General features: G+C 47.3%; 1 protein-coding gene across 1 annotated transcript in view; it reads right to left on the bottom strand.

Annotated features, from left to right (window-relative positions):
• Nucleotides 1-1,538: 1,538 nt before the first annotated feature.
• FBLN2 (fibulin 2) overlaps nucleotides 1,539-18,196 on the bottom strand; it is a 77,544-nt gene continuing 60,886 nt past the window's right edge. The window contains exons 8-13 of the mRNA XM_075321624.1: nucleotides 12,363-12,491; nucleotides 12,159-12,284; nucleotides 11,744-11,860; nucleotides 9,082-9,210; nucleotides 4,603-4,726; nucleotides 1,539-3,113 (exon numbers count right to left, since the gene is read on the bottom strand). Coding sequence (XP_075177739.1) covers nucleotides 2,756-3,113; nucleotides 4,603-4,726; nucleotides 9,082-9,210; nucleotides 11,744-11,860; nucleotides 12,159-12,284; nucleotides 12,363-12,491 — 983 coding nt within the window. The 3' untranslated portion in view covers nucleotides 1,539-2,755. The remainder of the gene's footprint in view (nucleotides 3,114-4,602; nucleotides 4,727-9,081; nucleotides 9,211-11,743; nucleotides 11,861-12,158; nucleotides 12,285-12,362; nucleotides 12,492-18,196) is intronic.

Below are 18,196 nucleotides of genomic sequence, written 5' to 3' on the forward strand. Positions count from 1 at the left end.
CCACGAGATTATGGGCGGGCACTTGCGATGCAATCACAGCGCCGCCCATAATCTCGTGCTTGTGACACACGTCACCAGCGATCCTGGCATGGGCGGCACCTCGGGCGCAGTGGGCGGCGTCCTGATGGATGAAATGGAGCGTGGGGGGACGGCGTCAATGTGCTGCAGGAACAGCAACGGTCAGCAGAGACCCCGCCCCCATGGACGATTTACAAAATTTACATAGCAAAAGGTACAACTTTATAAAGTATTTAATTTGGTTTAAAAGGGGCCACAAAAAGTACAGGAACCTGCTAGAATGCAGCCCACGAGCTGCAGAAGGGGAAACTTTTAGGTTTCAAGCTAAATTTCTGATGACAGGTTCCCTTTAAGGTATGAAACCTTTGTCAAAGTTATCTGAGCACACAAATTTCCAAGGGTGCCCAAACTATTGCATCAGCCCATTTTCCTTTTTGTAATTTTTCAAATGTAAAAGATACATATATCTAAACATATATCTAATATATAAAGCTGAGTGTATGTGTGTATGTCCGCTAAAGGAATCCGCACCATCACATGTACAATCAAAAAAATTGGCACAGACGCCTTATGTGATTCAGGGAATATCATAGACTATGTTTTGACAGGAAAATGTAACCCCGCGCTTTACAGTTACTCTCCAAAAAAACCTGGCCCCATTGAAGTCAATAGAGCTGAGAGCTACAGGTTATTAATAGCAGCTCTGATTGGTTGTTAAGGAACAAAGGGCATTCATAGTATAAGAAGCTTATGTGTGAGGTAATATGATTTCTGTGGAAAGACAGACAGATACAGACAGGGAACGAGACAGAAAGGCAGACAAGGAAAGAGACAGACAGAGAGACAGGGAAAGAGACAGACAAAGAGATAGAGAGACAGACAGGGAAACAGACAGACAGAGGGAAAAAGACAGAGAGAGAGACAGAGAGAGGGACAAAGAGACAGTCACTATCCCGGGCAACACTGGGTACTACAGCTAATATTTATATAATATATAATATATATATATATATATATATATATATATATACACACATATATATATATATATATATATATATATATATATATATATATATATAAAATATACACACAAACTGTAAAGATTTATTGTCTAAACTACAAAGGGAATGTGTCATCTTTAACTTTTAGAGATAGTATCATCTTCAACTTGCTTATCTGTTCACAATAACAGTCATTTTGACCTGGCGTGCCTAAACTTTTACATGACACTATGTCCATTTCCAGGCATTAGTAAATAGTGCTATGAACCCTGATTTTTCGTGTTTGCAAACCTCAATGAAATGAAACACACCAACTGATAATTAAATGACATGATGACATGATAATGCTGAGTGCTGCCCTCTAGTGATGAGCATAAGACACATTAGGTAGAATTTACTATGCTTATGTAACCCTAGGAGATTCTGACCCCTCTTTTTGGGTCTGAACCACCACTTTGTGCAGGTTTTAAATGATAATTGTCTCCCCTGGCATGCGATATGTGACAACTGACAACATTTTCATGGCATTACCTTTTTTATTTGTGCGAATAAACAAAGTTACATTCATTTACATAAATTAAAACATAATAAATAAAATACCACAGATCTGGTATATGCAGACCCCTTAGGTAGCAAATGAAAAAGCTCAAAAACATAATATATGAAAAATATAAGAGGGATTGATGTTTAAAAGGAAAGTTATATTGTGTGGGAGCTGCCGTTTTAAGGGTTATGGACAATATTTATGAGAAGCATCTTATAACTTTGTGACACCAATGATGTATGAGCTGCAAGGTAACTAACTGAATGAACACATTCCCACAGAATTTTGGCAGGGGTAGACAGCCACATCATCAAAAATCCCTATGCTATAGTGTCACGAAAACCGCATGTATTTCTCTCCATTCCCGACGCGCGTTTCGTCACCTTTTGACTTCTCCTTGTTACTCTTTTGTGCCAATTTGACTGCAGCGAATGGGAACCTGCCTCCCACCATTCCAAGGAGATCTTTTTGAAATACACACAGGGGTAGATGGCTGTAGATTCTCTTATGCGAGAGAATTAGGGGAATTATGCTAAAGAAACTCAGATCAAGTTGATCAGAGTTTGATCCAAGTGTCAGCTTAGTATGATTCAATTATCTTGGATGAGATATTTGTAGAAAAGGTGAAGAGAAGATAGAGAATTAAATCTCTCCGTTTTCTCCATCCTGTCAGTCCACGGAAATCGGACTGCACTCAGATGTCATCCAAGTGCAGCCCGATGATTTTCAGGCTCTTATTGATTTGGATTGCCAAGTGTGATCCAACTATTGATCCAAACTCAGACTTGGAGCCATTTCTTCCTTGTGGAAACATTTTCAGAAAAAAAAAAAAATCTACATGTGAGCGTCCCCGTAGACTAACATTGGTCCAATTAAGAATACAGCCGTCTACCCCTGCGATTTAAAAGATGAATAATATAATAAAAAATGTCAGCACCTGCTCCATGATTATGACAGGAACCAAACCAGACCCCAACCCATCACCTGAGTATAAATATTACACTGATTTCCCACAGATAATTGAGGGTTATGGAGGCTACATCCAGAATAAGTTACATTGTTGGGTACATTAGCTCCATTCCATCTTGTAAATCTCACTGATCCGTCCGCAGAGATTCTGCAATATGAACAGACACGTCCCATGACCACTTCTTAGGTTATCATTTATGTAGCATTTCTCTTGTCATCATTAGGAGACAGATGACGTAATAAATATGTAGATCCTAGAAAGGAAGGTTGTCAATGTCCCCTGGCGATAAAGCTTCATCTCCACGTCCAGCAGGAAATCCTTGGGCTTCCGGAGCGGTCTCTGCATGTAGAGGATCCCAGTGTATGGGTTCAATTTCCTAGCGCTGAAATAATTTTCCTCATTTCCTTTTTTGATGTCCATGATGATACTATCTCCAGCATAGGCCGGAGAGGGGGAGATGCGGAAAATCTGAGCTGGGACCACCACACCGGTTGGGAAGGTAAGGCGATGGTAGGAGATCCGCGCCGGGGTGTTCTGGCAGTCCTGGTAGTTAAAGCAGGAGGTCCGCTCACATAGGCTGCAAAAGGAAACAATGGAAAATAATAATAATTATTATCTAATTATTAGATTCTAATACATCTTATCTCCATTTCTTGATCCAAAGCTCCTAATCCCCAGCAAAGACTGGAGGTATATGATAGCATTCTGTCTGCAGCCACCACTAGGGGGAGCTCCCTGTATACAGAGATACATGATAAGATTCTGTCTGCAGCCACCACTAGGGGGAGCTCCCTGTATACAGAGATACATGATAAGATTCTGTCTGCAGTCACCACTAAAGGGAGCTCCCTGTATACAGAGATACATGATAAGATTCTGTCTGCAGCCACCACTAGGGGGAGCTCCCTGTATACAGAGATACATGATAAGATTCTGTCTGCAGTCACCACTAGAGGGAGCTCCCTGTATACAGAGATACATGATAAGATTCTGTCTGCAGCCACCACTAGGGGGAGCTCCCTGTATACAGAGATACATGATAAGATTCTGTCTGCAGCCGCCACTAGGGGGAGCTCCCTGTATACAAAAATACATGATAAAGATTCTGTCTGCAGCCACCACTAGAGGGAGCTCCCTGTATACAGAGATAGATGATAAGATTCTGTCTGCAGCCGCCACTAGGGGGAGCTCCCTGTATACAAAAATACATGATAAAGATTCTGTCTGCAGCCACCACTAGAGGGAGCTCCCTGTATACAGAGATAGATGATAAGATTCTGTCTGCAGCCGCCACTAGGGGGAGCTCCCTGTATACAGAGATACATGATAAGATTCTGTCTGCAGCCACCACTAGGGGGAGCTCCCTGTATACAGAGATAGATGATAAGATTCTGTCTGCAGCCGCCACTAGGGGGAGCTCCCTGTATACAGAAATACATGATAAGATTCTGTCTGCAGCCACCACTAGGGGGAGCTCCCTGTATACAGAGATACATGATAAGATTCTGTCTGCAGCCACCACTAGGGGGAGCTCCCTGTATACAGAGATACATGATAAGATTCTGTCTGCAGCCACCACTAGGGGGAACTCCCTGTATACAGAGATACATGATAATATTCTGTCTGCAGCCACCACTAGAGGGAGCTCCCTGTATACACAGATACATGATAAGATTCTGTCTGCAGTCACCACTAGGGGGAGCTCCCTGTATACAGAGATACATGATAAGATTCTGTCTGCAGTCGCCACTAGGGGGAGCTCCCTGTATACAGAGATACATGATAAGATTCTGTCTGCAGCCACCACTAGGGGGAGCTCCCTGTATACAGAGATAGATGATAAGATTCTGTCTGCAGCCGCCACTAGGGGGAGCTCCCTGTATACAGAGATACATGATAAGATTCTGTCTGCAGCCGCCACTAGGGGGAGCTCCCTGTATACAGAGATACATAAGATTTTGTCTGCAGCCACCACTAGGAAAGTTCATGAGCTTATTGCCTTCTTTATATATACAGTATATTAGTGTCACTAATATGTAAGTACATTTCCAGTCTATAAAACTTACCTGTTGGAGACTCGTTTGTAATTTTCCGGACAATCAAAGGACAAACACTTGTGACTTCCTTGGATGTTGTAACATTCCTCGGATGTTGAGCAGTTGTGGGTCCCGATTTCACATTCATCAATGTCTGACAAAGGAAAAGAGAAGTTTAACCTCAATGTAACTTTATATTTTAAACAGATCAATGAAAGAGTTAAAATAAGAGCTAAAGAGCTAATCACAGGCAGGAGAATCAACTTAATTTGTATTACAAATCGAAATTTAAAACAAGAACAAGTGTTAAAACAAGAAGATTCCAAGAATAATATATATTCAGCGTCAGACAGGGTCAGCAGGACATCGGACGATCATCTGATGGGCCCCGGGTCCTTGGTGGGCCTCCATGCTGGATGTAGAGGGGGCTGCCGGCAACCGCGTTTGTTAGAACAACCTTGGGCCTAATGTTTTCAATGCGCAGCGCATACAAGTGACATTAAAATGGCAGATGGACCTTTAACGTCAGTGCTATGCATCGTGTACTGACATCAGCACACCTCTGATGGATCGGTGGTTATTTTAATGATCGCAGAAGATATGGAGCTGCAAGAGGTCACCGGAGGAGCACAGGAAGGCGAGTAGAAACTCCCCCGTCTGTGAATGGGCAGGGTAGTGGACATAAGAGCTCAGGATGGAGGACATAGTGACCTAGAATGGGGAAACATAGGGGCCCAAGACGAAGGAACATAGGAGCCCAGAATCGAGTAACATAGGGAACCGGGATGGAGGATTATAGGGCCCAGGATGGGGGAACATAGAGGCCTAATATGGGGGAACATAGAGGCCTAATATGGGGGAACATAGAGGCCTAATATGGGGGAACATAGGGACCCATGATGGGGGAACATAGGGCCCAGGATGGGGGAACATAGGGGCCTAGGATGGGGGAACATAGGGGCCTAGGATGGGGGAACATAGGGGCCTAGGATGGGGGAACATAGGGGCCTAGGATGGGGGAACATAGGGGCCTAGGATGGGGGAACATAGGGGCCTAGGATGGGGGAACATAGGGGCCTAGGATGGGGGAACACAGGGGCCTAGGATGGGGGAACATAGGGGCCTAGGATGGGGGAACATAGGGGCCTAGGATGGGGGAACATAGGGGCCTAGGATGGGGGAGCATAGAGGCCTAGGATGGGGGAGCATAGGGGCCTAGGATGGGGTAACATAGGGGCCTAGGATGGGGTAACATAGGGGCCTAGGATGGGGTAACATAGGGGCCTAGGATGGGGGAACATAGGGGCCTAGGATGGGGGAACACAGGGGCCTAGGATGGGGGAACATAGGGGCCTAGGATGGGGGCACATAGGGGCCTAGGATGGGGGAACATAGGGGCCTAGAATGGGGGAACATAGGGGCCTAGAATGGGGGAACATAGGGGCCCAGGATGGGGGAACATAGGGGCCCAGGATGGGGGAACATAGGGGCCCAGGAAGGGGGAACATAGGGCCCAGGATGGGGGAACATAGGGGCCCAGGATGGGGGAACATAGGGGCCCAGGATGGGGGAACATAGGGGCCCAGGATGGGGGAACCTAGGGGCCTAGGATGGGGGAACATAGGGGCCTAGGATGGGGGAACATAGGGGCCTAGGATGGGGGAACATAGGGGCCTAGGATGGGGGAGCATAGAGGCCTAGGATGGGGGAGCATAGGGGCCTAGGATGGGGTAACATAGGGGCCTAGGATGGGGTAACATAGGGGCCTAGGATGGGGTAACATAGGGGACTAGCAATGAAGGAACAAAGAGGCCTAGGATGGGGGAACATAGGGGCCTAGGATGGGGGAACACAGGGGCCTCGGAAGGTTGAACATAGGGGACTAGCAATGAAGGAACAAAGAGGCCTAGGATGAGGGAACATTATTAAATTAAGCAGAAAAAAGAAAACAGCTTGGTGATGCAGAGGCGCTGTCTCGGGCGATGTGAATGACTTTATCGTCATAGTAGTAACGCATTTCTGGATCGGACGCTCTCTTCATCAATCATCAGGGATAACACACATTCAATCTGAGTAACATTCTTCTAGATGATAGAGCAGGTGCACACGCCAATTAGTATCAACCCCTTTTAGGCCAAACTCAACATCTCCTTAAAAACCTAAGAGAACATATAAAAAAAACGTATCCATGTAACAATGTTACATCTTACACAATACAATAATAAATAAAATAAATCTGTGCATCATATGTAACCGGTATGATCAATGCACTCATTTAAGGTTGCTAATTTAAAGACCCAAATCCATTCCCCATTGACTCGTCTCTGGAATCTATTTGTACAATTTCGAGGAATTTGTTCCATTATAATGACTTCCACATTTTTCGGATCTTGTGTACATGGAAGAAAGGTCTAGAAAAGCTATGATTTAATAAGCCCTTGTGAATGTTTGACCTATGCTTATGCTTTCTAATATATATGGGCAGTTTTGTTATCTTACATATTGGAGGTTGCACTTATATTAAAGCATATAAATAACATAAGGACAATGGCAATTTAAAAACTTCTAATAAAAATATCTCTCCAGTGACATTGAATGGAAAATTATTTTTACTTGAGCAGATCCATTTGCAACATTTGCACTTCAAGTTGCCACACCGAAAAAAAAAAAAGTGCCAGTGCTCTTAATTTCCTGGTCAATAAACTTGCTCGTGTTTTTAACTTTTTTCATCTGACTTGGTGCTGTTATATTCTTTAAATTCTTATTTCTTCTATAGACCACAATAGGATCTAATGGATCTAACTACTCGGTGTGAATATTTGTTATGCCTAATGAAGAGAGGTGATGTGTGCTGCATTCTGCATTCTGAGTTGTGTCCTAATTTGTCAAGGTGAGCCTTTCCATCATCCGGCTCCACAACCGCACTCAGCAACAGGTATAACACCCACCACATAGTCGGGATCACAACATCTCACCAGACCAGCTCAGATAAACTATAGCTGGCATAGGTGGAAGTAACTAGTGTCACACTAGGTATGGGGGAGTGCCAAGCGATCGGTGAAAGGGAATGGAATTGAAACCCTGTCTTTAGCGAAGGGGTAGATGGTGACCCCTGACCAAATCTACTCCCTCACCACCTTAGATAGGTTCTGCACCTATGCGCCGAGCTGGATACCTGACCCTAAGTATCCCTAGTGCTGGGCTCTAAATACTGAACGAACGGGTGAGATGAGCTCTTCATCAACCCCACTAAACGCTAACGAAGAAACAAGGAGGACACATGGGGGAAAATACATGAACTACTTATCTACAGATGAGTCAGGTAGAAGTTGAGCAAAGTAACAGCAACTATACTACAGATGAGAGCAAGCCACCTGCTTGAAACCAGAGCCTGAATAATATCACATCCAGGGAAGATGTGAGTATTTAAGCACAAGGGGAATTCTGATAATCAGCAGCTGGACATAAGGAGAGCTCCCCAGGGTCCTAAAGGAGAAGAGATGAAAACCAAGCAGGAAAGCTACCTAGTACAATGAATACTGACAGCAGGAACAATAGAAAGTCAGGGAGCATTCTGCACAGCCAAACACTGTGACCTTCTATTGCCAGAAACCACATGACTGTCTGTCACCCGTGACATCTAGCCAGCATATATGGGAGGGGAACAGATGTAATTGGCTTCCCCACATTACGTGATCAAAGGAGACTAAAAAGCAGACTATGTGTAATATAAGAAGTAATCAACATTGCTGGAAAAATCATCAACAATCTTAAATACGCAGACAGTATAAAATTGATAGCAACAATCATAGATGGAATGAAGGACTTAAGTCAATACGAAAATAGCTATGGACAAATCAACAAAGAAGTCACTGGACAAGGTCCCCAAAACGAGAAACATTTCCCTTGTGACCAAGATATGACTCATACATAGTCTGGTATTGACTCACACATAGTCTGGTCTTTTCTGTATTAACATATGGATGCAAAACCTGGATAATAAAAAAATAACACAGAAGAATCATGGATGGCAAGAAGGACAAACAAATACATTTTGGAAGAAACCAGCCATGTCACTTGAAGCAAGGATCACCAAGCTATGACTTGCTACTGAGGACACATCATACGAAGAGAGCAATCACCGGAGAAGGACACATTGGTCAGAAGAATAGAAGGAACAAGACGAAGAGGAAGACCAGCAACTCAATGGCTTGATACTATCAAGAAAATGGTGGAGAAGACTCTGGTGGCCCTATCTAGGCTGCACAAGATCGATATTCCTACAGAGAAGTCTTCATCCATCAAGATCGAGCTGAGGGCTGTTAAATAAAATAATGATGTGTCTGCACTACATGGAATTAGCCAGCAGATGGGGCTGCAGTTCTATCCTTATTGGGTAATATGTGTCAGGCATGAGGTGCGGTCGTGAGATACTCCTGTCCTGTGTTTTCTGCTATTTTGAATGGAAATATCAGAACAACCGAAAATTTGAATGTTGTCACTCTTTACCTTTGCATGTTAGCCCGTTGGCTGCCATGGTGTACCCGTGCTCTGGGCACACACACTGGTAGCTCCCCGGCGTGTTCACACAGGCAAAAGTGCACAGAGATCCGATACTCTGACGACATTCATCAATATCTGGAATATAAAAGGAAGCATTGGTTATAATGGTTTACCACACAGTGCAGCAATAATAATACCATACAGTGCACCAATAATACCATACAGTGCACCAATAATAATACCATACAGTGCAGCAATAATACCATACAGTGCAGCAATAATAATACCATACAGTGCAGCAATAATAATACCATACAGTGCACCAATAATAATACCATACAGTGCAGCAATAATACCATACAGTGCAGCAATAATAATACCATACAGTGCAGCAATAATAATACCATACAGTGCACCAATAATAATACCATACAGTGCAGCAATAATAATACCATACAGTGCAGCAATAATAATACCATACAGTGCACCAATAATAATACCATACAGTGCACCAATAATAATACCATACAGTGCAGCAATAATAATACCATACAGTGCAGCAATAATAATACCACACAGTGCAGCAATAATAATACCATACAGTGCACCAATAATAATACCACACAGTGCAGCAATAATAATACCATACAGTGCAGCAATAATAATACCATACAGTGCACCAATAATAATACCATACAGTGCACCAATAATAATACCATACAGTGCACCAATAATAATACCACACAGTGCAGCAATAATACCACACAGTGCAGCAATAATACCACACAGTGCACCAATAATAATACCATACAGTGCACCAATAATAATACCATACAGTGCAGCAATAATAATACCATACAGTGCACCAATAATAATACCATACAGTGCAGCAATAATGCCACACAGTGCAGCAATAATAATACCATACAGTGCAGCAATAATAATACCATACAGTGCAGCAATAATAATACCATACAGTGCAGCAATAATACCATACAGTGCAGCAATAATACCACACAGTGCACCAATAATAATACCATACAGTGCAGCAATAATAATACCATACAGTGCAGCAATAATACCATACAGTGCACCAATAATAATACCATACAGTGCAGCAATAATAATACCATACAGTGCAGCAATAATACCACACAGTGCACCAATAATAATACCATACAGTGCAGCAATAATAATACCATACAGTGCACCAATAATAATACCATACAGTGCAGCAATAATAATACCATACAGTGCAGCAATAATACCATACAGTGCACCAATAATAATACCATACAGTGCAGCAATAATAATACCATACAGTGCACCAATAATACCATACAGTGCAGCAATAATACCATACAGTGCACCAATAATAATACCATACAGTGCACCAATAATAATACCATACAGTGCACCAATAATAATACCATACAGTGCAGCAATAATACCATACAGTGCAGCAATAATACCACACAGTGCACCAATAATAATACCATACAGTGCACCAATAATAATACCATACAGTGCACCAATAATAATACCATACAGTGCAGCAATAATACCATACAGTGCACCAATAATACCATACAGTGCACCAATAATAATACCATACAGTGCAGCAATAATAATACCATACAGTGCAGCAATAATACCACACAGTGCAGCAATAATACCACACAGTGCAGCAATAATACCACACAGTGCACCAATAATAATACCATACAGTGCACCAATAATAATACCATACAGTGCACTAATAATACCATACAGTGCACCAATAATAATACCATACAGTGCACTAATAATACCATACAGTGCACCAATAATAATACCATACAGTGCAGCAATAATAATACCATACAGTGCAGCAATAATACCACACAGTGCAGCAATAATACCACACAGTGCAGCAATAATACCACACAGTGCAGCAATAATACCATACAGTGCAGCAATAATAATACCACACAATGCACCAATAATAATACCACACAGTGCACCAATAATACCATACAGTGCACCAATAATACCACACAGTGCACCAATAATACCATACAGTGCACCAATAATACCATACAGTGCACCAATAATAATACCATACAGTGCAGCAATAATACCATACAGTGCACCAATAATAATACCATACAGTGCACCAATAATAATACCATACAGTGCACCAATAATAATACCATACAGTGCACCAATAATAATACCATACAGTGCAGCAATAATAATACCATACAGTGCACCAATAATACCATACAGTGCACCAATAATAATACCATACAGTGCACCAATAATAATACCATACAGTGCTCCAATACCATACAGTGCTCCAATAATAGCACCATACATTGCAACAAGAAGTGAACTTTAGACTGCAGAAATAATATCACCATACAGTGCAACAACGATTAAATCATACAGTGCGCCAATAGCGACATCATAAAGTGCAAAAATAATATCACCATTCAGTGCACAAATAATATCACCATACAGTGCACAAATAATAGCACCATACAGTGCACAAATAATAGCACCATACAGTGCACAAATAATAGCACCATACAGTGCATCAACAGTAGGACCATAGCGTGCACTAATAACAGTATCAATACGAGAAGCACACAGTGCAGCATTACGGCGCTGTGGTGTCTGCAGTTACCTTCACAGGCGGTGCCGTCGTCCCCCAGCTTGTAGCCCTCCTTGCAGTAGCACTGGTAGGAGCCGTAGATGTTGGTGCACTCCTGATTACACGGGTTTTGCTCACACTCATTTACATCTGCATAATAACAATCACAGGTCACATGATCTGATGATCAATCATCCTGAACAATCTGACGATTCTGGAAATATGGTCGAACCACGCTCCATAAACTCCATGAGTGGTGCCGGGTGTAAGGATCGTTCTAGTCTTTATGGATCCCACCACAGATCTCAGCTCCAGGTGCAGTGGTCTCTTATCAGTGTGTGCCAGCAATGGCCTATTCATCCTGAGCTGTCTGGTTCATGTACAGAATGACAGAAGCATAGTGTAGACTGACAGTCAGGCAGGACAGTGCGTTGCGGTGAATATTTACCCTCGCAGTGTTTCCCATCTTGCCCCAGATGGAAGCCAGCGAAGCAGGAGCAGTGGTAGGAGCCCGCCGTGTTCTCGCAGGTGTGGTGACACATCCTCCCCGGGTACGCCCAGCACTCATTCACATCTGAAGGGACAGGAGAAGCTGCAGCCGCACATAATGGAGGTGATATAGGACTATAATCATATCCTGCATATTACATACCCAGACATCTCCTCCTGAAAGTGTCGAAGCGATACCCGGCCTTACAGTCACAGCGGTGCGACCCCGGGAGGTTGTAACAGGCCTGTTCAGCCGAGCAGTTGTGTGACCCCCCGACACATTCATCAACGTCTGCGACAAAGGGACAAAATGTGACATCCAAATACACCAGGCACCAGGCTGTGCCAACAACAGTACCCATGGGGGACATGTGATCAGTGCAGAGTGACCGGACCCCATGGGGAGCTCCTCAGTGGGGGCGACACGCCCAGTCACTCTCCAAAGAAATTAAGGGAAGACGACAACATCCAGTCATTACCAAGGGTTTGTAAATGGGTATAATAATTACTAGTGATGAGCGGGCACTACCATGCTCAGGTGCTCAGTACTCGTAACTAGTGATGAGTGGGCACTACCATGCTCAGGTGCTCAGTACTCGTAACTAGTGATGAGTGGGCACTACCATGCTCAGGTGCTCAGTACTCGTAACTAGTGATGAGCGGGCACTACCATGCTCGGGTGCTCTGTACTCGTAACTAGTGATGAGCGGGCACTACCATGCTCGGGTGCTCTGTACTCATAACTAGTGATGAGCGGGCACTACCATGCTCAGGTGCTTGGTACTAGTAACTAGTGATGAGCGGGCACTACCATGCCCAGGTGCTCAGTACTCGTAACTAGTGATGAACGGGCACTACCATGCTCAGGTGCTCTGTGCTCGTAACTAGTGATGAGCGGGCACTACCATGCTCAGGTGCTCTGTACTCGTAACTAGTGATGAGCGGTGTCACAAACCACCGGGGGGGTCACTCAGAAATCCCCCGCGCTGGCTACCAGTACGTCACAATCGGGGGGTAACAAGTGGGGGTCACCCCTCCTTTATACCTCCCGACCGACAGACAGAGCACGTGACGCGCTCTCTAGCGCCCCTCTTATAGTCAGGCCAATTATGGAATTGCCCGACCATAAGCAAGGAGGCCGCTATACTACTTATGCCGATTATTGAAGGGTCCCCGGTGAGAGTAGGGTATATATTCCCCCGACCTCCGCGGGCGGAATATATAAAACCTTCCCGAATCTCACTGGCCTCCCCACAATAATCCTTGGCACAACTCGCTGCCACCAACCGCTTCACGGTAACTATTAGCCGAACACACAGACGTGGGATTCAAGATCGAGATAACAGAACAGCCCAAGATTAATTATATAATTTAATCAGCCTAAAGCACACTAGAAACTACAATATATACAATAGGGAATCTACAGAATATACATATGTCAGAGTACAGTTACAATCAAAGCCTGGGTTACAAACAGGCATACACAGTTCCAGCAGTTACCTTGTTGCGTCTGGCCACAGGGGGGCGCTGTACCCAGGTTTCTAGGATCCTTCCCACAGATGTTTCCTACACGTGCCCCCAGCGAAAAGAACACTGGAAAATGGCCGAAGTAGGGTTATCAACCTGGGCAAATCCAGGTCCCCTCCTACCTTAGTGACCTCAGAGGGAGCACTGCTCCACCCCTGGCTTGAGTTATGGACAATCCACAACATGGAATATGGGCCATAACTTTGCCTGGGAGCGTCGTAGGCGGACGCCAATGCTCTCATTGTGACAGTTATGAATTTAGCTACAGAACGAGGGGACTCATGACCTGTCTGCCAGTTCCCCATTGGCTGATATCACGCCTGGGGCATTTCCCAATGTCCTGCTCCCATAAAAAAGGGTGTGCCGGCATCGTCCGCATGCGGAGACACCATTTTTATGGTTGTCATATTTATCGGAAATATGGCTTGCGAGATATGAACCATTTTTTACTGGAGTCGTTCTGTCTAGCTAGTTCCATAGCCTTGCTAATGAGATACAACTCTTGTTACAGGGTGACGGCAGGGAGTCATCCTGTGTCCATTGTTCCCACACCACCTCATTTCCATATCACAGGACATGGCCATGGAGGTGTAAGTGGAACACTGAGAACAAGAAGGGAGGGGGCACTGCCAGGGAGTGATGAGGGACTATGACTGGAGTCATAATTCATCTTCATATCCCGGGATTTGCCTCACACCTCCCCCCTTTTGAGGGCGCTAGGGGGCAGCACACTCCGGTGTTCCCCCGTGCGCCCGTCCGCGACCTCTCCTTGTCGGGACAGCCCGTCTGCGTTACCGTGGTCACGGCCCCTTTTGTGGCGAATGGTGAAGTTGTATTGCTGGAGCGCAAGGCTCCATCGCAACAATCGCCCATTCGTCCCAGAGACGGTGTGCAACCAGCTGAGGGGATTGTGGTCCGTCTCCACGATGAAGTGGCGCCCGTATAGATAGGGTTGCAGACGCTGCAGGGCCCACACTATGGCCAGGCACTCCTTCTCCATTGTGGAATAGGCCACTTCCCTCGGTAACAGCTTCCGGCTCAGGTACAAGACTGGGTGCTCTTGGCTCGCAGAGTCCACCTGGCTGAGCACCGCACCGAGGCCGAAGTCACTGGCGTCGGTCTGTACTACAAACGGCCGCGTGAAGTCGGCTGCCTGTAGCACGGGCGGGCTGGACAGGGCGTCCTTTAGGGCCCGGAAGGCTGTCTCGCAGTCCATTGTCCAATCGACTGCAGAGGGCAGCTTCTTCTTGGTGAGGTCCGTCAAGGGCTTTGCCAGGCTACTATAGCATGGAACAAACCTCCTATAGTACCCAGCGGTCCCCAAGAAGGACATCACCTGCTTCTTGGTCCTGGGGGTGGGCCAGGATGCGATGGCTTCCACTTTCTCAGGCTCGGGCTTCAGTGTTCTCCCGCCTACCCGGTGACCGAGGTACTGGACCTCGCTCATGGCCAGCTGACACTTTCCCGGCTTGATGGTCAAACCTGCCCGGTGGATCCGCCGGAGCACCTGTGCTAGATGCTCTAGGTGGTCCTCCCAGGTGGGACTGAAGACGGCAATGTCATCTAGGTACGCGGCCGCGTACCCTTCAAGTCCCTTGAGCAGGGTGCTGACCATCCGCTGGAAAGTGGCAGGGGCATTCCTCATCCCGAATGGCATCACCGTGGACTCGTATAGTCCAAATGGGGTAATAAAGGCAGAGCGTTCCCTGGCCTTGCGAGTCAGGGGGATCTGCCAATATCCCCGGCTCAGATCCATGATGGTCAGGTACTGAGCCCCGGCCAACTGATCGAGCAGGTCATCGATGCGTGGCATTGGGTACGCATCGGCGACCGTGACCGCATTGAGCCCCCTGTAGTCCACGCAGAACCGAGTGGTTCGGTCCTTCTTAGGGACGAGGACTACAGGCGAGGCCCAAGCGCTGTTGGATGCCTGGATCACCCCCAGCTTCAGCATCTCGTCAATCTCCTGGCGCATGTGTTGCTGCACCTCCAGGGAGACCCGATATGCTGAACGCCGGATCGGGGGATGATCCCCAGTGTCCACGTGATGGACAGCCAAGTCAGTCCTTCCGGGCTGGTTGGTAAACAACCCCCGGAAGGGGAGGAGGGTGGCCCACAGCTGGGACCGTTGGTCTTCCAAGAGCTGGTGGCCAACCTCCACATCCTCAATGGATCCGCCTGCCCTAACCTGGGCTAGCATATCCAAGAGGGTTTCCGCTTCTCCCTCCTCGGGCAGGTTGCACACGGGGAGCGCACATGCCTCCCGCTCATGATGTGCCTTCATCATGTTCACATGGAAGGGCTTCCGCCTTCCACGGGCAGGGTCCAGGGTGACCAGGTACGTTACAGGGTTGAGCTGCTGGTACACGAGGTATGGGCCTTCCCAGGCTGCCTGAAGCTTGTCCTGTGGTACGGGGACTAGTACCCACACCCTTTGACCCACTTGGTAGGTCCTCTCACAAGCGTTCTGGTCGTACCAACGCTTCTGATCGGCCTGGGCTTGAGCCATATTGTCGTGTACCAGTTGCGTCAAGGCCTGCATTTTGTCCCGGAAGCGCATGACATACTCGATAACCGACACTCCAGGGGTGGCCAAATCCCCTTCCCAAGCCTCTTTCACCAGAGCCAGGGGGCCCCGCACACGTCGCCCGTACAGGAGCTCAAACGGTGAGAATCCTGTTGAGGCCTGTGGAACCTCCCGGTAAGCAAATAACAGGTGTGGGAGATACCGCTCCCAGTCACGCCCATGGGAGTCGACTAACATCTTAAGCATCTGCTTTAAGGTGCCATTGAACCGCTCGCACAGGCCATTAGTCTGTGGATGGTACGGGCTGGCCACCAGATGTCGCACCTGGACTTGCTTACAGAGGGCCTCCATCAGCTGGGACATGAATTGGGTCCCCCGGTCAGTGAGCATTTCCTGGGGAAAACCCACTCGGGAGAAAATCTCCAGCAATGCGGTGGCCACCTTGTCAGCCCGAATGGACGACAAGGCCACTGCTTCTGGGTACCGGGTGGCATAGTCCACTACCGTCAGTAGGAAGCGTTTCCCGGAGCTGCTGGGGATGGCCAGCGGGCCGACCAGATCCACAGCCACCCTCCTGAAAGGCTCATCGATGATTGGCAGAGATACTAGTGGGGCTTTGGGGCGTGGCCCCGCCTTCCCCACTCTCTGACAGGTTTCACACGAACGGCAGTAGGCAGCCACATCGGCCCCCATTTTTGGCCAGTAGAAATGCTGGTTTAACCTGGCCTTGGTCTTAGCGATCCCTAGGTGTCCGGCCATCGGAATCTCATGTGCGATCCGCAACAACTCCGTCCGGAACGGATAGGGTACCACCAACTGTCGGTCCCTGGGCCACGCCTCCGGTGAACCCTGCTGGACCGTGGCCCGGTACAGCCGTCCTTGGTCCCAGACCACTCGCTCCGGGTCCGAGTCCGAGGGAGGCTGTGCCGCCTGCTCCTTAAGAGCTTTCAGGCTGTCGTCAGCTTCTAACGCTGCCTGAAACCCCTGACTAGATGTGGCCAGAATCGACGAGACTGTCACATCTTCAGTCAGTACCCCGGGACCTGTGTCCTGGCCTCCACCTGACTCGGCTGCCACTTGGTCAGAAGGGGAAGAGCTATCGGACCTCCGGGAGGCCCCTTGGCTTCCAGCACTCCCACTGCGGGTGACAGCGGCCACAGCCGCTGCGACCGTGGGTCGTGCCTGCTCCTCCTCCGTTCCTGACCAAGTCGCCGGTTCAGGCAGACCTACCTGGCTTCCTGACACCCCGGTTGTGGGGGAACCATGCACCGAGATCTTACCTGGGAGCACTTCCGCTCCTGGACCGGCCCCAATCTCACCTGCCTGTTCCCCTCCTGCAGCAACAGAACCCCGCTGTGAAATCTCTGGGGACCCCACATTTGCTGTGGTAGCCCCCACCCCACACACTGGTCCTCCCCCTGCAGCACCCTGCTCTCTGCTTATCCCTGCAGAGGGCAACAGATCCCAGCTCACAGGCTGGTTACTTGTAGAGGCATTGTCACACCTTTCTCTGACCCCCTCCCCTCCTGTCACAGCTGCAGCTGCGTGTGTGTCTATGGTGTCTATGCAAGCAGAAATATCAGAGTTCACTCCCTCCTCCCTTACATCATTCATAGATAACACATTAACATTGTCAGGAGTCATGTCAGTACTGGCTGAAGGTTCAGCCCTTGGGGGGGGCCCAAACTGGGAGGTTATCTGCCCCAAATCTGTCCCAAGTAGCACGTTTGCAGGGATCCGATCAGTTACCCCCACCTCCCTCACCCCCCGCCCTGCGCCCCAGTCCACATAAATGTCAGCAACAGGCAGCGCCGGGTCAGTGCCTCCAATCCCGGAGACAGCGAGGGTTTTTCCAGGGATCAAGTCTTGGGGGGACACCATCTCAGGCCGCACCAGAGTCACCTCCGAGGCGCTGTCTCGCAGTCCTATGGTCACAGACCGGC

This window comes from Anomaloglossus baeobatrachus, chromosome 8 (assembly GCF_048569485.1).
Source record: "Anomaloglossus baeobatrachus isolate aAnoBae1 chromosome 8, aAnoBae1.hap1, whole genome shotgun sequence".
NCBI classification, from domain to species: domain Eukaryota; kingdom Metazoa; phylum Chordata; class Amphibia; order Anura; family Aromobatidae; genus Anomaloglossus; species Anomaloglossus baeobatrachus.